The sequence below is a fragment of the Podarcis muralis genome, chromosome 3, assembly GCF_964188315.1.
Source record: "Podarcis muralis chromosome 3, rPodMur119.hap1.1, whole genome shotgun sequence".
NCBI lineage: Eukaryota > Metazoa > Chordata > Lepidosauria > Squamata > Lacertidae > Podarcis > Podarcis muralis.
In genome coordinates, this window is record NC_135657.1 from 99,922,335 (window position 1) to 99,946,478 (window position 24,144).

At 39.5% G+C, this 24,144-nt stretch overlaps 1 protein-coding gene across 1 annotated transcript in view; it reads left to right on the top strand.

The window, feature by feature from the left end:
- The window catches only part of ATAD2B (ATPase family AAA domain containing 2B), a 52,911-nt gene extending 28,951 nt beyond the window's left edge, over nt 1-23,960 (top strand). Inside the window, 14 exon segments of the mRNA XM_028722345.2 lie at nt 6,205-6,516; nt 6,774-6,906; nt 7,336-7,522; nt 8,931-9,116; nt 9,855-9,990; nt 11,745-11,941; nt 15,403-15,562; nt 16,784-16,906; nt 18,666-18,803; nt 21,365-22,054; nt 22,350-22,456; nt 22,603-22,731; nt 23,668-23,679; nt 23,681-23,960. Of these exon segments, the coding sequence (XP_028578178.2) occupies nt 6,205-6,516; nt 6,774-6,906; nt 7,336-7,522; nt 8,931-9,116; nt 9,855-9,990; nt 11,745-11,941; nt 15,403-15,562; nt 16,784-16,906; nt 18,666-18,803; nt 21,365-22,054; nt 22,350-22,456; nt 22,603-22,731; nt 23,668-23,679; nt 23,681-23,710 (2,540 nt within the window). The 3' untranslated portion in view covers nt 23,711-23,960.
- The last annotated feature ends 184 nt before the right edge of the window (nt 23,961-24,144 follow it).

The window sequence follows — 24,144 nt, forward strand, 5'->3', positions numbered from 1 at the left end:
TCTTAAAGACAGAACTCTCCCAACTTGGATAGCATAAAGAAGAAAATGATGACTGCATCATCTGAAAACAATTTTGCTCAGCAGTCATGGATTGGGAGCATTCACTAGCATTAGGCTTAGACATCATAATGCTTAGATTTGTTTTGAGATTTTGAATTCCAGGTTCTGTAGTCATCAGGGCTGGTTTCTTGAGGCTAACATACTTTGGTTATAAGTTTGATTTGGGTTTTGTTTTTGTTTTTTTTAAGCTTGCACTTCAGAATTTTTATGTGGGACATTTAAGAAAAATAATCCAGTTTCAAGAAAAATAAATGCAAATTTGTGTGAAATCATTTAAAAAGCCAATCAAGTGGCAATCTGTCTGAAGACCAATCAAAGTATTTGAGATAGGGATCAGACTGGAAGGGATCAAAATACATTATCACGCCCTGGACCTGTCAGTGTCTTTCAGCAAATTAACCCAGCATAATCCTAGCCCTGCTAAGCCGCTGTCAAAAAACAGGTTCTTCAGAGGGCATAGCTCTAAAATGGCTCATGCAAGTCAATCAAGCCATACATTTTAATGAAAGCTGCAGTAACACTGTGGATTTTTAATGAGTTTGGCACGAGGAAAAAATGTTCCTGCATGGATTTGGCCACAAACAAGCCTTTAGAATAAATTTATAAATTATGTTTCAATTTCTTTACCCAGCTCTTTTGAAAGCAGGATTTATTACTTGCCCAACGGTTCTCAAGAAATTATTCCAGAACTTCAAATAGAAATCCCTCAAGTTACCTCTAAATTTTATTTAATAATTAATTTATAGACATTAGTTTTCATAGTACAGATATCTTCAACTGAAATGTTCCTCTAATCTGTTTGTGGTATCATTCAGGCGTATTCACTGCATGTGAATATCATCTGTGCCTTTTTTCGAACTAAGCAATCAATAAACACTTCTGCACTTAAAATAGATTAAAATATAGATAATCAGTCTGGTTGCTCCAGTGTGCAATAGCTTATGTTGGAATTGATCTTTCTTAATTTGGTACCAAAGCTAGACGTAAATATTTTTGCCTCGATAGGCTTGTTTTTTAGTGCATGTTCAAGTGTTGAATTAAGATCTCATTTCCCCCCTGCCTTCCACTTGATAACAATGTTGTCAATTCTTTTTAACGCATAGCTTCAGTTTACTTCAGTTATTCTAGTTTCTGAGAACATCTGCTTCATCCTGTATAATGCCATTATGCTTCTCTATATTTCAGTGTGCTGTGGCACACAATAGGTCCTAGAAGCTGCTATGATCTAACCCTTGAATCTTATGTTAGCTCTCAACTTCATCAATGCAGCCCTCCTTCCCTCCAGTAGGTCATGAATGAAAATGGAATTAAGTAGCGTACAAAGCTGATCATTATGGAATTCTAATATTTGGATTTTATTTGTTTGGGGTGTTTGTAACTTTACAAACTGCTCTTATATCCCACTTGAAGATGTGAATTACTTTTGAAAAGGTGCTTTCTCACCCTGGCATTCCAACTCAATGGTGTAACATTGGAAACTGTCGATCACTTCTCCTACCTAGGCAGTTATCTTTCCACAATGGCCAACATTGATGCTGAAATCCAGCATTGCCTGAGCTCTGCGAGTGCGGCTTTCTCCTGATTGAACTGCAGAGTGTTTGAGGACCAGGACATTCGCAGGGAAACAAAAATGCTTGTTTACAAAGCTATTGTACTGCCAACATGTACTGAAACATGGACCACTTATAAATGCCATCTCCAACTCCTCGAAAGATTCCATCAATGGTGTCTCCAAATTTTTTTTACACATCACTTGGGAAGATGGGCGAACTAATATCAGTGTACTGGAAGAAGCAAAGATCACCAGTGTTGAAGCAATGATTCTTCAACATCAACTTCGTTGGACTGGTCATGTTGTGCGGATGTCTGATGATCATCTTCCAAAGCAACTACTCTATTCCAAACTTTAAAATGGAAAGCGTAATGCTGGTGGTCAACAAAAGAGGTTTAAAGACTGTCTCAAGACAAATCTAAAAAAATGTAGTATAAACACTGACAACTGGGAAACACTGGCCTGCGAGTGCTCCAGTTGGAGAACAGCCTTTACCAAAGGTGTCTTGGGCTTTGAAGACACTCGAACTCAGGACGCAAGGGAGAAACGTGCTAAGAGGACGGCACGCTTGACAAATCCACACTGTGATCAACTCCCACCTGGAATCCAATGTCCCCACTGTAGAAGGACATGTGGATCCAGAATTGGCCTCCACATTCACTTACGGACTCATTGTTAAAACTGTGTTTATGGAAGACAATCTTACTTGGCTACGAGTGATTGCCAAAGAAGAAGAAGAGAAGATTCTTTTTGTGTTTTTATGTGTACTTGCCACCAAAGATATACTAACCACTCCATAAATATAACTGCCTGGACTGCCTTTATTCTTCTCATATAGCTTGGCTGTCATTCTCTGTTCCTCCTTTAAGATTTTTAAGAGTCTTTATTGAGTGAAGATGTCTCAGCTTCTATTCTGTTCCACTTTAGGCAACTTTTTCAGAGTGAAAGCATTTGGTGCTATTCTTAATAAGCACCAAAGTGAAGTAATATTCAGTTCATCCTCCAAAGCTGGATGAGTTGGATGACTCGAAATATGCCATGATCTTGCAAGTGCTCCTATTATTAGCTTTTTCATCTGGTGCTTTTGTATGATAATCTCCCCCACCCCACCATACCCTTTCTGTGATGCCTGAATTAGGCTAATTATGTCATATGTGCTAACCACAATTGCCTGAAAACCATGTTTTCATAACCCACCAAACTATTGTTTCAAACCATGGTTTAGAGGTTTGCTTGTTTTTGGATTTCTTAGCAGAAATCTTCTTGGAAGAAATCAGGAAGTGAATGAGGAAATTGTCATGGTGAGGGCAGGGAATGTAGAATGTAATGTCCAGAGCGTGTTCCCTGTTCAGTTCACCAAACTATGGTTTCCAGGTTTGAAATAAGAGATCTGAACTGGGCCACTTAGCAATTTGGTCATAGCCAAATCGTTTGAAATAGATTTAATTGGCACAAGGTTTGGGTGTTCCAGTGGCCCTTTTGCGCTGTTGTCTTTATGCTCTGTGCAAAACTGATTCCACTTTTAATGTTTTAAAATATGTCTTTCTACATTACATACCGTTCTCTGTGAAGATGTCTTCTATATTTCTATTTGCCTTCTGTCCGTCCCCCCACCCAAAGTCATCTTTGAAAATTTCCACATTGCATGATATGCTCTTTGTCAATAAATTTCTACACATGATCAGGGTACCATTTAGGCTCCATGTTCAGGCTCCATGTAATGATTCTTTTAGGGCAGCTGTCTTCAACTTTTTCAGACCCAGAATCCGCTTTTAGCACAAACATGCCTTTGGGGACCCATTTCTTAATCTTACCTTATATTTGCAAGGTGGTAGTACTCCTGTTGTGACATACTTTGCATCAGGCTGCAGCCCACAAGTGGGTCCTGAAGACCAGTGTTCTAGATTACCTATATTTCTGATAGATGTGCGATATATATATCCCAATGAATACTCTCACATATTCATATCCCAATGAATACTCACAACCAGCCTTTGAACCTTGCACTTCCCCATTGAAATAATTGGTCACTAGAGATCTAAAACAATGTCCCTATTCTTAACCTGTTTTGTCCAACTTCTCTCACTATTTTACTTCCTTATCTTACGAGATCTCTCTCTCATAACCATATATGACTACTCTTCTGGTTTAAAATATGTAAAATTTGTTTGTCTTCCAATGTGAGATTATTCTCAATAACTCATAAGAGTAATGAGATCCAACTTTCTCTATTGTAGCCTATATGATTATTTAGAAAGCAGTTGATTGGACCATGTTTGTAATGGGTACACCAAGCCCAATATCCCATAATAGCTTAAGGTGTCCAAAACATGCCTATCTAAGAATTGTTAGACATAATTCAAATTAAGACCTCAAACTAGCACACAGGGGTGTTTTTTTGTTTGTTTGTTAAATTGAAACTGTTCCCTGTCACTTTATGAACACCTTTTAAGAATATTTTTAATTAGCTGAAGTTTCCTACTAGCAGTGGTGACCTTGTACTCCAGTAAGCTGAGCTGAATATTTTATTTTTTTTGGTTTTAATATGTTTGAAGCAAATTGCATAGGGAATCTATTTCTGTACGCTCTAGATCATAATACATCTAGGGTGATGCAGCTACAAACAATAATGGTGGAATAATTAACTGCAATCTTTTCCAAGATAAGCCAGTATATTTTCCTTAGGGAACTAGGAGAACTGTCAATGTTTTAATATAGAAAATAAACAAATTAAAGCTCCAAACTTAAGTTTGTGCACAGGCCCTAAGTTGATTTAGTCCAGTGATGTTCCTTTTAAGTAGTAAGTAGCTCTCCCCTCACCTCCCGGAACAACCTATGTAAGAAAGCAGAATGGGCAGTTTAATGTGGATTGTGTTTTAGGTAAGGAACAGTTCATGTTTTCAAGAGGCAAACCAGATAATGCCTTGCTCAGAGACAATAGGCAACGCATCTTCTCATTGGCTCTGGCTAGCCTAGATAGCACGTTCAGTCACAGAATAATGCTGATGGAAGAGGCTATAAGTACTCTGTGTGACAATGGACAACAGCAGCCACAGTGTCTTTCTTTTACCAAGAAGCTTCTAAGTAGGAGCAGCTAATCAAAAGCAGAAGCTTCCAGTCTTGTGCCTGTCCTTGTTATGGTAAATCATAAGATTAGCATTAAGTGTATTCCACTAGGTACTCAATAAATTGTTTTGGTGAGTTCCTGGGAATGCAAAAAAAATGGGTGTTTAGGTGCTGGGGGTCATACTGCATTGCTGTTGAGCTACTTTTCACGCAACAGAGATGCTGCTAAAAACTCTTGCTGATAGTTAGCTATCGCTAACACAGCAATGCATTTTAAAAAGTGCTTAACAAAGGCAACGTCAGTATCATGGTGGAGGCATGGAGACTGTAAATATGAGGACAGGAACCTCCTGGTAAGCAGTTGTAAATGCTTAACAGGACAGGGATTGCTTGCCATAGGAAGTGAGTCCCGTCCCCCCCATTAACTGTATGATGTTTCAGACAAAATAATTGTTCTTGTTACTTTAGAAATTATGCTTATGTGTCTGTTATATTTGTATGAGCAAATAATTTTCGCTTTGTGACTGCTGTAGAGCAGGGTGGCCAATTTTCTTGGTAAAGGGAGAGAGGGAGGGTTACGCCAACTGAATCACCCATGTCCCTTCTTCAGCTGCACCAAATTTCCCTAACAATTTACTGTATAACTTTAGACACATCAGCTAAACGTTTTCACAGGTAGCCAACATTTTGCAAGAACAAAACTTACATTTAGATCCAGAGTATGTTAGTGGCACTTGCATGCCACTGACATTAATATTGACGAAGTAAAGTTACACTGATTTCATTAGGAGCTAAGTTCAGCAAATACACAGAGTGACCACTCATAATATAGAGCATTCTGTATTGAATCTTGTAGAAATGTCCTGAATAGCACAGCTGTCTATAAGGCAGAATCACAGTAGTTTTGGCTGTTCAAAGAGTGATGTGGAAAACCTGGATACCAGCACAGGGATTGTTTCCCAGTCTCTCTAATCATGATGGTCAGTTTACTTTCCATGGAAGGAGAGAGCAGGAATTCCACAATGCATGGAAGGTTTCTTCCCTGAAAGCCAGACCCAACATTGTTTCTAGTGAGTCTTCAGCAGATGCAGCAAGTGCTTCCTGTCTTTTCACGAGGACTTGACTTTTTCTACCTCAGCGAAGGCTTTATTTCTTAGTTCCAATCCTCCTGAGATTGGATTCTGTGCTTACATAGTGTTCCTGCATGCCTGAGGTCCATACACCACTCGGGTAATGTCGAACAGTAATGTATTTACACTTGCCTTTGTCTCATAGGTTCTTTTGCAATGGATTTTTTTCAGAGCCTTGGTTATTCTTAAGAGAGAGTTTTAACATTTGCTTCTTCAGTTGCCAGCAGGTGGTTTGATTTATATTAAAGCTGCACATATTACTAAATGCACTGTGAATGAATCTGACAGAATGCTGCTGGCTGCTTTCGGCTTCAGGCGGGTGCTTGACATATGCAAAACATTGGTGCTGCTTTATGGAACCTTTGTATGTTTTCTTTCTTCTTTCCTGTGCCCTAGGGTATTGTGGAGCCGACATAAAAGCACTTTGCACTGAGGCTGCCTTGATTGCCCTGCGACGGCGCTATCCTCAGATCTACGTCAGTAGCCAGAAACTGCAGCTAGACGTCTCTTCAATAGTTCTCAGCGCACAAGATTTTTACCATGCAATGCAGAATATTGTGCCTGCCTCTCAACGTGCCGTAATGTCTTCAGGGCATGCACTATCTCCCATCATAAGGCCACTTTTGGAAAGAACCTTCAATGACATTCTGGCAATTTTACATAAAGTGTTTCCTCATGCCGAGTTCAGCCAGGCTGACAAAAGAGAAGGTATTTCCATCTTTTCACTCCAATCAGTCTTGTATCATATTAGAAAACAAAAGAAAACAAGAACAGTTTTAAAGTAATGTTTTGATGAAGACTATGGGGCATTATATTAAGTATATTCTTGCAAAAGGTTTCATTTCCTCCCTTTTAATTACAACTTCCTTTTATCTTGGCCAAAATATATTTTAAGCACCCATTTCATAACGTTTGAGGGAGGTGTCAGCTAACGTATTAATCGGCCTTTAATTTTCATTGAACAGATGCAACTAGTTTAATTTTGGACGATAGTGAAGATGAGCATGCTTCATCAATATTTGAGACAAGTTGCCAGTCGGGATCACCAAAGAAACATTTATCAGCTGCTGTACACAAACCTTACCTTCATTTTACAATGTGAGTAGATGTTCTGATAACTTTATCATCAAGACTTACACAGGAATAGCTGCTTGTAGTGCCTGCATAAGTTTGTGATTTGTGGTACCACTCTGGTATAGTCTTTGGTTTGCTCTGGTGTATTCTTACCCTAAACCTTTCTTCTAGAGAGATTTATAGAATCAAGCAATAAAGATTCTTTGTTTATGCTTGCTTCTCTTGCAAGCCTGCCCCACCCGCCACCACCCATTTCCCTACACCTGATAAACCCCCTCTGCTAAGCTGACTTAACTCCCTGCTAGAGTGTCGGGCATGCTAATTGCAGGTGTGTTGCTATACTTCATTCAACTTGCCCACTAGGAAGCGCTTAACAGTACTCAATGTATAGTAAATTTAAAAATACATGGTAAAAACAGATCAGGTCTAAAACAAATAATGTTTTTGTTTCAGGTCAGCTTACCATCAGCCCACCTCTTACCGGCCAAGATTACTGCTTTCTGGAGAGAGGGATTCAGGTCAGACTTCGCACCTTGCTCCAGCACTTTTGCACTCGCTCGAAAAAATTGCTGTGCACAGATTAGATCTGCCAGCACTTTATTCAGTCAGTGCCAAAACACCTGAAGAATCATGCGCGCAGGTTAGTCTGCCTTTATATCCCTTTTGACCTTTGACGCAACATGTCGCACGCAGAAAGTTTCCCATCAGCTTTCAGTGAAATAAATGTCAGTAAGGAATCCCTCTTTGCAAACATACCATGTGGATAGGAAATTTTAAGTGTTCCTAGAGACACAGATAGGGGTTTTTGTGTGAAGCAGAAGCCTCAGTTAAAGCTGTGTCAGACAACTAAAAGGGAATCCTGTACCCATCTCCCTTTTTACCCAAGTCCACAGAATTAAACGGCAATGAAATCTTAAGGTGCCACAATACATTTCTGCTGAAGCAAGAAGCGTCACTGCCAAGCTATGCATGCTTCTTCTCTGGTTTGAGACAAAGTATTTCCAGTCACCAGCTTTCAGAAAGAGACTGAGCTTGGTGGAATTTGTTAAAAATGTTTAAGATTGCTGTCAATTTATCTGGAATGGTGAGATCGCTACGTCACTTGCAGGGTGAGAAACTTTTTAAGTTTCAGGGCTGCCTTTCTTCTTGGTTCAACCATCCACCCTTCTTTTTACAGACTTGTAAAAAGCATTTTAGCTTTGGCACCAACAAGAGGTATTTTCAGTCCTAAAACCTGGGAGGGAGAATTCTGAGGGGTTGAGTGGGGAGGGCTGTCAGTTCCCTATTCCCAGACCGCTGGGTTCTCTTTTAACTTACCTGTTGAGGTTGGATTAAATCTCCGCTTTGCAGAAACCAACATATCTTCTATAAAAACACTTCAGAAAACCTTCAGCTTCTCCAAATGTTCTTTATTTTTAGGCTGCACATGTAAGCTCTGTCATAGCATTCTCTGAGCCAAAGCCATGGCTGTACACTGAATATTTAATATTATTGGGGAGGGAATTGGCAATTGTTTAGTCCAAAGACTTCATTGTTAACTGTCATCTATAATCACAACCCTGCTATCTTATATCCATTTAAAGTATAGGAAAAACACAGAATGATATGTTATGGAGACGATTTTGAAACATGCCGCCATGCTATGTCTGAAGTTATTGGCAAGATGCAGAGCGACCATTAATTTCAGTTTAGTTAAGCGGCGGCATTTCAAAATTGAGAGAAAGCAATGTTTGAGAATATTATACCAGTAAAAAATAATAATAATTGGAAGAAGCAATAAAAATGCTGTTTAATGTTCTTATGCAAGTTAGTGATTTTTGTGATGATAGATGATTAGAACAATGCTTTGAAGTTTTACTAAGACAAGACCGAGATAATTTGGAGCCTTAACGTGAATGCATATGGAAAATAGCTATTTACATCTAACCTTTAAGAAAGATACAGTTGAAAATACTACATTCTTAAATGTTTGTGTGCCTAAAATACAAATAATTTTTTAAAAATTATTTTCTTAATATCATTTTAACATTGGTATCCTCTTAAATTAGATCTTTCGTGAAGCAAGAAGAACACTACCGAGTATTGTTTACATGCCTCATATTGGCGATTGGTGGGAAGCTGTCAGTGAAACTGTGAGAGCTACTTTTCTAACTTTGCTGCAAGACATACCATCATTCTCACCTATATTTCTACTCTCTACCTCTGAAACCATGTATAGTGAATTGCCTGAAGAGGTGAGCATGGCGTGATTTCTTGAGAAGTGGAATCATTGTAGGGAAGAGTGAACCTGAATCAGAGAGGGACTTGAAATTTGCATGTAGGGATGTCCACTTGGAGGGAAACTTCTACCCCAATGCTGAAGTATCTTTTTATTCCTGAGGGTGTTTAACAAACCACTTGTACTGTGGCAAGAGTGGGGGACTGCGTGTTAGTAAGAAACTTGGTTGTATGTATCATTAGATTGGGATAATGTTGCTTCCTAACGTAAATCAAACTTTGAAAGCTGGCATTGTAAAATTAATTTTGTCTAGGTGGTGGTACCGCTGACGACAACACTTTAGAAAAATACCCTAAAACAAGAAAGCAAATGTTTCTCGTTCTAATTTGGAACTTCTGTCCAGTGTTCTTTTCTTGCCCTGACACTGCCTTATTTGGTCCACTAGACTCAAGCCCCACCTCTGTGATTGGCAGACTAGTTGTTTTTGTTAAATGCTATTGAAACAATGCTGTTTTTGATCCTAGCGTGTGCTTTACTTTCCTGCTGAGGATGTAACCAATTACTAGCTTCTGCTAGGACCTAACCAAATTGGCATGTGCAATTTAGCTACCCCATTTTCAGGCAGTAAAACTATGAGGGTCATTTTGTCTATTTTACGTAGTGGGAGGGGAGGTGTAGTAAAATTTGCTTGTTTTGTTCGATTAAGTAGCTTGATGAGATTTTCAGCTGCCTAATTCTCATTGATTTTATGTAGGTGAAATGTATCTTTAAAATCCAGTATGAAGAGGTTTTTTATATTCAGAGACCTAGTGAAGAAGACAGGCGCAAATTTTTCCAAGAGCTTGTCCTCAATCAAGCATCTATGCCTCCTCCAAGAAGGAAACAAATTGGTAAGTTAATTCTCTGTAAAGTCCAGAGTATATGTAATTTTCCACCTGAAAGCAGCACTACTTGTGTTCATTTTGAAATAAGATTAGAAATAGCAGGCGTTGGTGGTGACAGTGCATAGGATTAATATCTGCATCCACACCATGTTGTTACATGTTCATTGAATGATGTGGAATTAAGGATGGGCAGCAAAGTGACTAAGTTTGCATATGACACCAAAGTATTCAGGTTGGTGAAAATCCAAGATTGTGAAGAGCTCTAAAGGCAAAGTAACAAATTGAATGAAATGGGCAACAAACTGGCAGATGAAGTCCAATGTAAATAAACACCAGGTGATGCACATTTGAGAACAAAACAAAATCTTAACTTCCCATGTACACTGATAGGGTCTGGACCCCGCAGTGACACCAGGAACTCTTGGGAGTTGTGTTGGATAGCTATGGAAAGCAGGTCTTCAGCGTGCGGCAGCTGTGAAAAAGGAATGCCACAGTAGGAATTATTACAGAAGAGATAGACAATAAAAATTCTGGTGTTGTAACGCCCCTGTATTAGTATAGAGTACAGCCATATTTGTAACACTAAACCAAAAGCAAACCCCATGGCTAAATGGTCACATACCTTAGCTTTTTCCGATATTTGTAACGCTATGCAGTTCTGATCACCCCAGCTCCAAAATGGTATTGCAGAGCTGGAAAAGGTGCAGGAAGAGTAACCACAATTAACAGGTTAATTAACAGGTTAAGGAGGCTGGAGCAACTCTTCTACAAGAAGGGGAGGGGGGGGATAAAGAAGAGTGGCTTTTTTTAGTTTGGGGAAAAAAGACAAAACTGGTTGAGCAGGCCAGTTCCACCGCACTCCCTCAGCTCCATTTTTTCTCTCAGCTATTACCTCAACATACATCCTGGAGGCTGGTTGGTTTCCCGAACGTGTTAGAATTAAAGGCAATAAACGGGCTGAATAGGCTGCCAGAATAGCATCTCAGTGTACCAACGAGCACCCATTTATATATTTTTAGAACAGTCTTCATATCTAAACAGGTGGTAAAATTTGTCAAGAGTTGTGGAATAGACTTTGAAACGGATAACAGCTTTGAGAGAAAGAAGGAAGCATGAACTGAGCAGAAATTTAGAGAGCTGCCCGAAACAGCACCCAATCACTAGATTCTGCCAGTGTGGTCTTGGATTTTCCTGCACCAGAAACTTTTTTACTGCTACCCCCATAGCCTGCTTGTAGAACCTCCTAGAAGCTTGGCTGTATGTAAATCTTAAGGGGGAAAGACAGACAGTTTTTGTAGTGGCTTCAGATTAATTGGGGTTTGGGATTTGGAACATTTTCTTTGGCACTGAAAGGAAACCCAACTTTCGGTGGAGATGACTTACAACTTGGCAGGCATTAGTTGTGCTTTCCTATAGACTGAAGGAGCCAAAAATATCTCTGGCTCTAACTTTCTGATAGCTGTGGTAGAAGGCCACGCAGGATCTTGAGATTCCTGCCACCCTGTCTCTTGTCAACCCCTCTTATTGAAGGAAAGGTGTCTGGTGCTGAGCAGGCTGTCGTTGTTCACAGTAATTGTAAAGTCTCCACAATATGGTTACTTCAGTTTGGTGTGCGGAGCTGAGATAAGGAGTGCAGAGTTCTTGGCATTATCAAGTCTGATAAGGGTAGAAAGAAATTCACTGTGTTGTGTGAAATTTTCCAAGGATGTAATCTGCAAAGCCTGTTTTGCCTGACTTTTTGATTATTCTTATTTTTAAAGCTCTTTCTGATATGGAGGTGCTTCCTCTTGCACTACCATTTTCTACTCGCCAGCTGTCAGAGGCAGAAAAGCAGCGAATGGAGGACCAGGAAGAAAACACACTGAGAGAACTGCGATTGTTTCTCCGGGATGTTACCAAGAGATTGGCCACAGACAAGCGCTTTAACATCTTCAGCAAACCGGTGGATATTGAAGAGGTCTTGTTTCAGTAACGTGCAAACAATGAAGTTGACCTTATTAGTGATTAATTAAGAATACATATATTAGTTGTTATTGCAGATATCCCTGATCTAACCTGTTTTGCATATTTACAGCAATTGTGGCTTAATTTTAACATTTGAAGCCATTGCTAACTTATTTCGGCAAGAATGCTAACCTATAGAATAATGTATTGTTCGAGCTGCTTCCATTCTGTAGCAAAAAATTATTTGTTCACAGGAAGCAGATGCAAACTGTTTTATCTGGAGTAACACTACGTAGCCAATGGGGATGTTGAAAGAAATTTATTGAATTGTAATGCCTCTGCCAGAATATTTCACAAATTAAACTATCATCTCTTTCCCCTTGCCTGTTTCTGGCCAAAGTGAAAATTGAAAATTTATAAATCTGTAATGACACCATTTGATCTGACAACTTGTAGTCAGCTACAAATATAGTTTTATGAAAAATAAGACTGAATTTGGCGGCTTAAGTTTGAGTCACTGTTAAATTTTCTGGGCTTTGCCTTTAGAGTAAAAAAAATAGTTTAATGTTCTGCATAAAATTAAGCAGTGAATGGCAAAGCTGCATTAACTATCTCTTGTTTACTAGAAAATCACTTTTAGTTCATGTTTACAAGCAAATTTGTGACAATCTGTCCGATTTTCGGTCAACTTCAAAGCTCAATTTTGCACAGATAACTTAAGAAATAGCCATTTGTGGTGATGTGCTTATAAAAATGTAATTTGCATTGTGCTAGCAATTGGGGGCTTGATAGTTCAAGGAATAGCTCTATCAAAGGTGCACTCTATCAGGTGGTCTGCATGCGATCAATTCGGGACCTCTGGTGATGGCAGTCTGTTTGGAAGGAAATGCCTGCTTTTTGTGCATTCTGCAATTTCCTCCTCCAGTAGCTCACTGGGTAAAAAGAAGAGAGCATGGAAAGAGAAAAGGAGGGGACAGAATTACATGGAGTGGCCCCATCCGCAGTTGACATGAGACCATGGCAGATTACCAAGGGAATGTGGCCGTTAAAAAAGAATGGTAGCCCATCCCTAGTCGAAAAAGTGCTGTGGAAGAGTAAATTACCGGCTCCATTTTGCAAATTTGTAACTGGACCACTGGTTAGGTTTCTGAGTGGTATCAGAGCTCAGTCTATAGTGGCAGCTATACTATTTAATGTGAAAACACAGCCCCCAATCTAGACTAAGAGCAGTGAATATTGATATACATTTATTGGGTGAGATCTAATGTTGTGCCAGCAGGCATGATGATAGAGCTTACACTCCCTCTTTTCAAAATCAAAGCTCCTTGGCCCCATCTTTTGTTCTGGAGGGTTCCCCAACTCTCCACAACAGATTCTGAATGCATGCAGGAGACTACAGGGGAGAGGGGGAAAAGGGTCAAGTCCTATTTGTGCAAGGGTGGGGGACGGGGACGGACACACACACCACAGTTGAATATTGCCCTTTCTGTGCATTTGCTGTTTTCGAATATTACCTGAAATGTTCCAAGGTTCAAAATAGATTCCTGTGTTGAGTCCTAGCTCAAGTCAAGACCTGGTCATCACTTTAGCCATTAGATTTTTAAAGTTCTGTATATGTAACCAATTTCTTGTGCTTAAGAGGTGTTTTCTACCATACATTTTTAACCTTACATGAGCTCTCTTGCAAGTCACTCCTGTCTAAAAATGTAAACTGACAAGAGTTTACTGATTTATTTGAAAATGCAAAAAAATAGAAAATAGTTGATTTGCGGGAAAAGACGGGCATGAAGCTGGTCTAAGAAAAGACAAAAAACTGTGCTCGGAGGAGGACTTTCAGACAGGGAGGAAGGGACCAGTAGAATTCCTCAGGGACATTTTAAAAGTGATCCAGAGATTCACAAATGCACTTTTTAGTATGATTTAGTTTTTATTCCAGGGTGTATGTTTTTAGCATCTGCCCCAGCCTAAAGTGAGAGACAGGCAGGGTCTTGTTTCCCACATTGCACAGGCTTTTATATGGGCATTCAGAAGTAATGGAACAGTATTGATGCTTCAGAACTTTGTCCAGACCTCGGTGCAACTGCGGGGACAAACCTCAGCCCTTCTCCCCAGTGGTAGGAGCTCATCCCTTTGACTGCATGGAGCTCCAGAGGTATGCCAAAGTACTACAGCATTAAAAAAAAATTCTTTTATTCCATGATTGCGTTTCACCTGCTGTAAAGGCCTCCTCTCAAGTGAGGATTACATACTGTGCCCTATTTGATAGGGGCACCTGTAGAAGGGCCTCAGATGCCTGGGTAGCTGTGTCTGGGCCAAAACTATCTTCAAGGCTCTTTTTATTAAGAGTGCTTAGTTTTCAAACAAGTAGGGAAAAGCAAACACGGTGTGTTTGCCAAAGGGCCAAACCAGGCATTTGTCTTTAGCAACTTCTTCTGATTTTTCCTGTTTAATACTAAGCATGGGGTGATTTTCATTGGGACCACAGCACACAGGATGGAGAGGCTTAACCCTTACCTCCCCAGCTTTGATTTCAACAAAACTTGCTTCCCCACGTTGCAATTAGCCTTGGTGGCGGTGGGACTCGCACTGGTACCAAACTGGCCAAAACGCTGTGCCTGGTAGTAGCGGCACTATTTTTAGCAGGTGGAAATCCTGCTCTTTCTTTCCCATGTGGGCCTTCTCTGAATTTTACCCTAATTCAGGCATCCCCAAACTCAGCCCTCCAACTGTTTTGGGACTACAACTCCCATCATCCCTAGCCAACAGGACCAGCGGTCAGGGATGATGGGAATTGTAGTCCCAAAACAGCTGGGGGGCCGAGGTTGAGGTTAGAGTAAAGGCAAGTAAGTCATGATAGAAGCATACATAATTTATTCCCAGCATGAAGAAAGTGGATGGATAAAAGTTTTTGTCCCTCGTAACACTAGAACTCATGAACATCCATTTAAGCTGAGCTGTGCAAGACTCAGGACAGATGGATGCAGTAATGTTTCTGAGCACCAGTTGATGAAAATGGCAAGAGGGGAAAGGTGCTTTTGTGCCTGGGCTTCTGATTGGCTGCTTTGAGAACAGGAAGTTGGACAAGACAGGCCACTGGCATCCAGCAATGTTCTTATGATTCTGACTGCAGGAACTTTCTAGTAGTTGTGTATGTCTTGGAAGCAGATGTGTGGATAAGGTCTTCTTCATTGTGTTTGAAAGGTCCTGCACTTTTCTCTCTCTCCAGAAGATTAAAAAATGAAAATTACTTACATATACAGAACAAAAGAGCTTTGACAGGAGTTTTCCTTGCCAGTTAAAAATCAGAGTGATGACTCTTGGGGTGAACAACTGTTGTTCCAGCATTAGTTATTATCATGGTTTCAACTGTTTAGCATTACTGTGTTCGAAAACAAAATGATAGTGCTGAGTGTTAAAGTTAGCATAAATCTCTGTGTCACTTTTGTGTCACTCTGTGTCACTGTTTGATTATAGGTTTCAGATTACCTTGAAGTTATCAGAGAGCCGATGGACCTGTCTACAGTAATAAGTAAAATTGATAAGCACAATTATTTAACTGCAAAGGATTTCCTAATAGACATAGATCTCATATGCAGCAATGCATTGGAATATAATCCTGACAAAGATCCTGGGGGTAAGGATTTTTTTTAAAAAAAATCTTAAAACTTGACATTACATTAATTGTGTATTCAGTTGCAGTTCAACTATTTGTATAAGCTGTGTCTTATAAATACAAATTGGTTAAAAGCTAACATTACTCAATATTAGTTACTGACTGACTGAATGTAGCAGCATAGGCTACATCCTGCACTGTGAGAAAATAGAGAAAACTATCCAAATGACCTCCTGGGTCCTCACTGCTGTCACCTTCACTAAAACAGCTTTCTATCCTGTGTGATTTTGTTATTGCCCTACCATTGCACTATACTGCTGGTACGGCAATTAGGTGTAGGATAAAAGTCAATTATCAGACCAAAGTTAAGCCAATATCAAATTTCATTTGTACTAAAGGTTTTAAAACACAGCTGCTGTTGTAATGCTATTTCTAAGGAGGTAGGTGTAGGGAGGTCTTAAGGCACTCATCTGTTTTTGCTTTTAAAACTGTTGGTGCTTTCGCAAGCAATTTCTGTTACAGAGTCTTACTGTTCAAAGAAAAAAGTAAAAAAAATCAATGAGCTCACCTAACTTCTTTTCCATGCCTAAAGAAGCATTTGGATCCCAATATGTATTTATTTAAAAGCTACATCTGATTGATTTTGTTGGGAACCTAAATGTGTAGGAATGCAGACATAATATTTAAACCCAGGTATTCTAAAGTAAAGTGTTTATTAGCCAAACTGGAAGCTGGAAGTAGGGATTTTTGAAAAAACAAAAAGCTTTGAAGGCAAAGCTGATAGAACTGATACATACATACATACATACATACATACATAGACACGTGAAGTCTTTATAAATCAGACCTGCACAGCTTATGACCCACTGGTCTGAATGTACCATGTATTTTGATCTTCCAGTTTTACAGAAAACAGTTCTTCCATGGCAGTCGAGTAGCATAATGAAGATATTCCACTTAGAGTGCAAGTTGTGCAAGCATGATACATATCAGTATGTCTGCTAAGCAGCACTAATGTTAAGTCTTAGAACGCTGATTAAAACATATTTGTTCCACATTTGATTACCTATATGGATATTATTTATTTTATGGCTCTTAATTTAACTCTGAGCTGTTTTAAAAATTGTTTTCTCTTTTATTTCTGTCATTGTCTTGAGCGGTCCTGTTACACAAAGACGATAAATAAAGAAATAAATTAGATGTTTTTGATTGTTAAAAATGAAATTTACGTTGATCTTCCAGATAAAATCATTAGGCACCGAGCTTGTACTCTGAAGGACACTGCACACGCTATCATTGCTGCTGAGCTTGATCCAGAGTTCAATAAAATGTGTGAAGAAGTAAAGGAAGCAAGAAAAAAGAGAGGTATTCTTATAATTTTTTAAAAATGCATTGACTATGATACACAATACACAAATGGCAATTGAATTCTTGATCAATAAATGGACAATCTCTAAGAAACCAATTATCACCAGAAAAAATCTGACGAAATGTTGCATTTCAAGGTTCACATTATTTAGATTTAGATTCTTTAAGTCCAGTTTGTAAGTTCAAGAAAGTTCAAGAAAGGCCAGTTCAAGAAAGTTTTTATTAACACACTTTTAGTTGCTCATAAACACATTTTTAGTATTAATCTTCCTCAGATAGTTGTCAAGAAAAATAATGATAAAAGTGTTGTAAAATGTCTTGTGTACTGTAAATGCTATAGAAATTAGAATTCAAAGGAATAAGTAAATACAGAAAGTAAAACCATTTTGGACCAGTTTTTTAAATCAAAATTGAGTACCATGTATAAGACTAGGTTTCCCCCCTAAAAAATAATGTCAAAAATTGGGGGGCGTCTTATACACAGATACATCTCCCCCATTTTTTTAAATCTGAGTCTCCCAAAGTAGGGAGCATCTTATAGATGGAAAAATACGGTATGTTAGGAACCTTGTAGAGTTAAGTAGTTAGCAATGCAAACTTCTCCACATTTATTCAGAGCAAAGTGTTTGAATCTAACCTTTACCATAGAATCACTTGATTGACCTAGAGGCAATCTATTTTCCCCCTCCGCCACAGCCCCCTATCTGCATGACATGGTTAATAATACTGACCTATCCTACAGGGTGATTGTAAGGCTTGCAACATACAGTGGTACCTCGGGTTACATACGCTTCAGGCTACAGACTCCGCTAACCCAGAAATAGTACCTCGGGTTAAGATCTTTGCTTCAGGATGAGAACAGAAATCGTTCTCCGGTGACGTGGCGGCAGCAGGAGGCCCCATTAGCTAAAGTGGTGCTTCAGGTTAAGAACAGTTTCAGGTTAAGAACAGACCTCCGGAACAAATTAAGTACTTAACCTGAAGTACCACTGTATAATGGTTGTGTTTGGACTTCAGGCTGATCCATAGGAATGAGCAGCAGCAAGCCTCAGATTCACATGAACCCACCTGCTGTGCTGCTAGGAGTTCAGAAATTTTGAGGTTGCGTTGTTTGAAACCAACCATTGTTTGCATGACATGTGAAACCACTGTTAAGAAAAAGCAGAAGCAAAATAACTCACCACAATCTTGAGGGGAAAGAGGCAAATAAGAAACCTTGTTCAAGCCCAAAGGCATGTTGCTGTTCATTCCTGCTCTCATACACGTCACACTAAACTAAGGTTTGGCATGATGTGTGAAGGTGGTTAATTTTTATGATGTGCTGTGAACACTCTTCAAGCAGTGATTCTCAATTAGCTAAGTACTGGGCACCCTCAGGTATTTCAAAAGCCAAGCCGTGGACCCTCTACTTTTGAAAATTTTGATATCTCTATGGTAGTTTTTATTATGTGAATGCTGCCACTGACCCCCTGGGGTCTGCAAGCCACCAGTTGGGAAGCCCTATATAAATGCTAAGTAGAATTTTCTTTGAAACAGAGAAGTTTGAACTGTCAGGTTTCATACTGCAGGTCTCATACATTCCGTTGTTGGGGAAAAAGCAAATATTATTGATGTAGATGTTTGGGAGTATCTGCTGAAATTAATTTAATCACCGGAAGTTTTTAATGTTATACTTTATTCCAGGCTGCTTTTAATAACTCGGGCAGTTAATACTGCTGGGATTATTAAAATAGGTATGCTTATCTTCTGTACACAGGCTTATCAGTAACGGCAGACCAAATAAATCCTCATGGTTCCACTGTACAGAAAACAGAAACGAGAATTGAGGAGGCATTCCAGAACAGGCAAAAAAATGCAATGTCAGTTTGGCACAACTCTGCAAATAAATGTGCATGTGAGTATTTCAGACCATTTTATCCAGGCGATAAGCATAGCTCTAAACAAGATGAGTATATATCTGGCACACATCTCCTACTACATTTATTTTTTAATGAAGCATTCACCTAATTGCTATTACTACTTCAGCTGGTTTTTATAAGATAGCCAGACTAGTACTCATCCGTTGAGTTAGTTGTCAGTTTACTGAAATTCCTTATGAGAGTGGATTGGAAGAAGGTTCGACTGAAATAGATTTTCACTGAACAATATCAGATATTAGAATTAGTATGAAAAATATTTTTTAAAGAAGCATGCTGTCCTGGTTTGGCAGTTAGCGTGGGTGGAATCCAGTTGGTATCCTTGCACTTATGGGAAGGCTTTTGAGCTAGCAGAGACATCCTCTAATGGAAGAGGATGGCCAAACTTGGCCCTCCAGCTGCTTTTGGGCTACAACTCCCATCATCCCTAGCTAACAGGACCAATGGCAAGGGATGATGGGAATTGTAGTCCCAAAACTGATGGACGGCCAAGTTTGGCCATCACTGCTCTAATGGAAGAGGATGGGAGGCAAATTTTGATGATTTCCCCCACAGCCTCCCATGACACCCGTTCTCTAATATCATCATCTCCTCTCCCCTCCCCAGATCCAGTAGGAGTTGTCCATTCAGTGTAGTGGGTCCAGTTCAAAAAACCATAGAACTGTGTCATTGGAAGGGACCATGAGGATCATCTAGCCCAACCCCTTGCAATGCAGGAATCTTTTGCCCAACATGGGCCTTGAACCCATAACCCAATGATTAAGAGTCTTATGGTCTACCAATTGAGCTTGCATTTCTAATGGAGCTCCCATTAGAAATCAGGCAGGTAAAGTCCCTGCTAAGTTTCAGACATCAGGTTAAAATGGATGCATTTTAGGAGACATTTTGCACCATGTTCTGATCTCTGATGTTTTAATCTGTGTTTTAAATTTTGTATATTGTGTGATTTAATGGGACATAAGGGTGAAAATAGGGACGCGGGTGGCGCTGTGGGTTAAACTGCAGAGCCTAGGACTTGCCGATCAGAAGGTTGGCGGTTCGAATCTCCGCGATGGGGTGACCTCCCATTGCTCGGTCCCTGCTCCTGCCAACCTAGCAGTTCGAAAGCATGTCAAAGTGCAAGTAGATAAATAGGTACCACTCCGGCGGGAAGGTAAACGGCGTTTCCGTGTGCTTCTCTGGTTCGCCAGAAGCGGCTTAGTCATGCTGGCCACATGACCCAGAAGCTGTACGCTGGCTCCCTCAGCCAATAAAGCGAGATGAGTGCTGCAACCCCAGAGTCGGCCACAACTGGACCTAATGGTCAGGGGTCCCTTTACCTTTACCTTTAATGGTGAAAATGGTAGTGTGTAAATTCCTTAAAATAAAAACAAAAGAAAGGTCTAGAGCCGAAAATGGGAGCTTCTGCAGAGAACCAAAGCTATCTCTTATAATAAAATTTCTTCAGTGGATTCCCTTGGTGTAAAACCCATACTTAAGCCTAGACCAAAGACGACCTGTTGGACATATAACCATGTTGCGCTAGAATATAGCTTTGTAAAAAGAGGGATGAGGGTGCATGGATGTTTGTGTTTGTTGCCAGTTTGCCTTGCAAACCATTGTAAAATGAATCAAAGACTGTGGTCACATTTGACACACATGGACGTGTTTTTACACAGGAAACATTGTCTGCACATGTTTTGAGAACAGAACATGTTGAAAATGAACTTTTTAAAACATGGGATTGTTCCTTGCTGTTGCCAGTAGATGGTGTCAAAAGCACATTGTTTTGCATCTTTAAATGGGTTACTTGATAGCTGTATTCAGTAGCTGTCTCTGGGAAAGATAGTTGTTGAACTACTAGTTGAACATGCATTGTTCTATTAAATTGTTGAAGCGCAGTGACCAAAAAATTGTACTATTTATGTTAAGGCTCGCAGAATTGTGTTGCAAGAAATAAGACATGCTCCCAATTTTCTCCTTAGGGAGGCTTAACTCTCTCTTGGGAGCAGTGAATAGCCAGTGTGAGAAAACAACAAGGGTCTACAGAACATTAGCTGGAATAAATGTCCTCTATAAACAGTCTCTCTCAGAATACTGAGACTTGGCAACTGTTTAATTGCATAGTATTTAGATAATCCAGATAGATTTGGAAGGGCAAGGTACTGAAATGTTGCTCTCTAAACACTAGAAATCCTTGTCAGCGTTCCCCATTTATGTCACAATAAATTTGTTGGTCTTTTTATGGGCCCATAAGACTTTTTGTTGTTTTATGAAATGGATAAATAAAGTCAGAAACTTTGTAAAATTTAAATTTGTTACTTTTTGTAAGCTCAAATATACTAAGTGCTACAAGCATAAACATGAGTTATAAGCCTTAGAGGGCTACTGTTTTTTTTATTTGTTGTTTTATATCATAATTAGCTGCCTTGGATGACCTTTGGGCCAGGCAAGGTAAAATATTAAAATAAATAGACTTGATTTTATTGATACCTTGCCCGTTGCTTACTAAGCAAATCTTTGCTTCTCTAATGGAAACCTTTATCTCTTCATGATTCAGTTCGATTAAGGAGGAAATCAAGACGACGTTCACAGTGGGGCAAAGGCATTATTAAGAAGAGAAAAGTGAATAATTTGAAGAAAGACGAAGATGATGCCAAGTTTGCAGATGATGAAAACCAAGGGGAGGACAGCAAGATGCTGGAGAACGGGGAGCTTGAGGGAAGTACAGACTGCATTGAAGAGAATGGAGAAGAAACGGGCGATCTCTCTATGACAAATGATGAGTCGTCTTGCGATATCATGGATATACATGGAGAACAGACACTGAACAATGGGCCAGTCGGGAAAGAAAACAGTATTCCATCCACAGAAGAGAGCTCCAACGAGTCCCTGTTAGTAAGTAAGAAGATTACTCTGACTGTAGAAAAGGAATCCAAGGAGGAGCCCTTGTTCAAGGGGGACCATTTAAACGGCCAGGCCTCTGAAGTAGCTGCTGTCCCAGGGTGTCAGTATGGCGAATGTGAGTCACCGAATGCTATTTTGCCTCCTGCCATCCCTGACGTGTCCATTCCCAAACAAAATGCAACCGTCGATCCCCAAAAGGAAAAACCCGAAGCTTCGAGCGACAGTCCCGAGGAGGAACAATTAAAACAGTCTGGCACCGAGGTACCACAATGCAGCAATAATGAGAAGAAATCGCAAGGCCTAGATACTGAAACTAAAGAAGCTGAATCATCAGATAAAGAAGGTATGCAGTGTATTCATCATTTACCCCTGCTCTAATCCTGTAGTCAAGTAAATCTATACTACTTTCATTGAAACAGATGCTTCCTATTTTGGCAGAAAGCTTGTCTGTAGTGATTTAAAGCAACATCAGCTCACTATTTGTTGGATAAAGATGTTTCCCATCCTGTGTTCTTGGAGCCACTTAAGACTTTGAAAAATAATAAAAATAATAATAATGGACCACTTGGAATTTAACACTGCTGTTAATTGTTACCTTATGTGTCCTGATTTTTGATATTTGCTTTTTTTTATTTCAGGTACATTGAAAAATAAGAAACCCCGCAAAGTTGCTTTGGCACAGGTTCCAGAGGAGGAGCAATTGGATCCCATACCTCCTGTCATTGTTGACCATGACAGATTAATGGTAAGAGTGGCTGGATAGGTAATCTTAAATCTTTAATAGCATTTCTTAATTTTTTATCCTAACACTTCCTTAAGTGTTTGAAGGAAATCTGATTCATACTTTCCTTATAAACTTCACCCTGGATTATTGCCAATATCTCTTTATAGAATTTACTTGATGTGTTGGTTAAAAAAAGCGATAACCTGACTGTTGACCAGCTTGAGAGACTATACTCCCTCCTTAATCAATGCATCTATCGGCATCGTAAAGATTATGACAAGTCACAGCTTGTAGAGGTACGTTTGCACAACATTTTAATGATTATTATTTTTTGTAACACACTTCTTTAGTCAGTGTTGCTTCAGAGGCACCAAAATATCTACCAAAAGTCCTCTTTAGTTTCATTTGTTAGTGATTTGAACCACTTTGGGGAGGTCACAGGCATTTGGCTTCTTGACCAAATTTCCCGGTGCAGAAGCTTTTTGTCAAGCCCTGGGTTATATTACTCGGAGCAATCCTAAACTCATCTGGAAATCTTCTGAGGGGCCTCAGGAAGTAACATAGATGCCACTCCACTAGCAAAGACAAAGATAGTTTGGCAGGATGACACACCGGTTTGGAAGTCTCCTAATATGCCACCTGATGCAGATTTTCTACTGGCAGAGTAGTGGAAAAACAGGTTTTGGGACAGGGTGCAAACAAAGCCCTTCATCCTTCTTCATCTACCCACAGAAATGGCAGGTATAGCTAATTCCCTCTCATTTGCTGCAATTTTAAATATTAAAACCTGCATATAGGTAATACTTATAGACAATAAATATAAAGATAATAGAAGGCAGATAAAAAAACTAACAATAAAAAGAAAGGAGAAAATAGAGAAAGATAAAAAGATTCTTCTGCTTCTCTATCTGCCAATTATATATAAAACAATTATTCAAAATATCTGACATGTGCACTCCAGAATAATTCTGACTGTAAATAATATTCTGCAAGGTGGTATTTTCCCAAATTGCCCCCCCAGGCCTTCTACTTTTGTCACTCCAGAAGTCCAATATGCCTCTTCTTCTGATGTCCAAATTTAATATTTTCCCAGCTGTTTGTGACATATTTCTCTTAAGGTTTCAAAGGTGCCATATTAATCCACAGTCGTTGTTGTTGTTGTTGTTGTTGTTGTTAAACTATCTCCCGTTTGTCATTTTCACTGGATAACCAATGTTCTGATTTCCTCTCAGGAGATGGAAAGAAACGGTTCATATGTTCGAAACATTCCTGTGAACTCTTCAAGATGTGCAGGTTTTTCTTTTGATAAGCTGCTTACAGGAGAGCAGCCTACTGAGCCATTCGATTTCCAGTTGCACCAAGTATGTGCAGAGCCTTGGTCTTAACACGCTCGCTCCTTGTCTCGTTTTCTGTTATGAATTTGGTGCTATTGTCTCAGGTACCTGAAACCAGCCAGCCTACAAGAACCAAACGGAACTTCATAATATTTGTATCTTGATTATAAATAAAGAATATAATGCCACAACTTGGGAGATTTTTGGTGCTACAGAAACTGCTCTCATTTCTGCTGTCTACATGCATTGTCTTGTGAGAAGCTTCAGGCAAAATGGAACAGGCCAACAAACTGGATAAAGCAGATGTAATTGTTTTTAAGTGGGCAACTTTAAAAGAATTTTACTTTTCCCTTTTTCTCTGAGGTAATGGACACA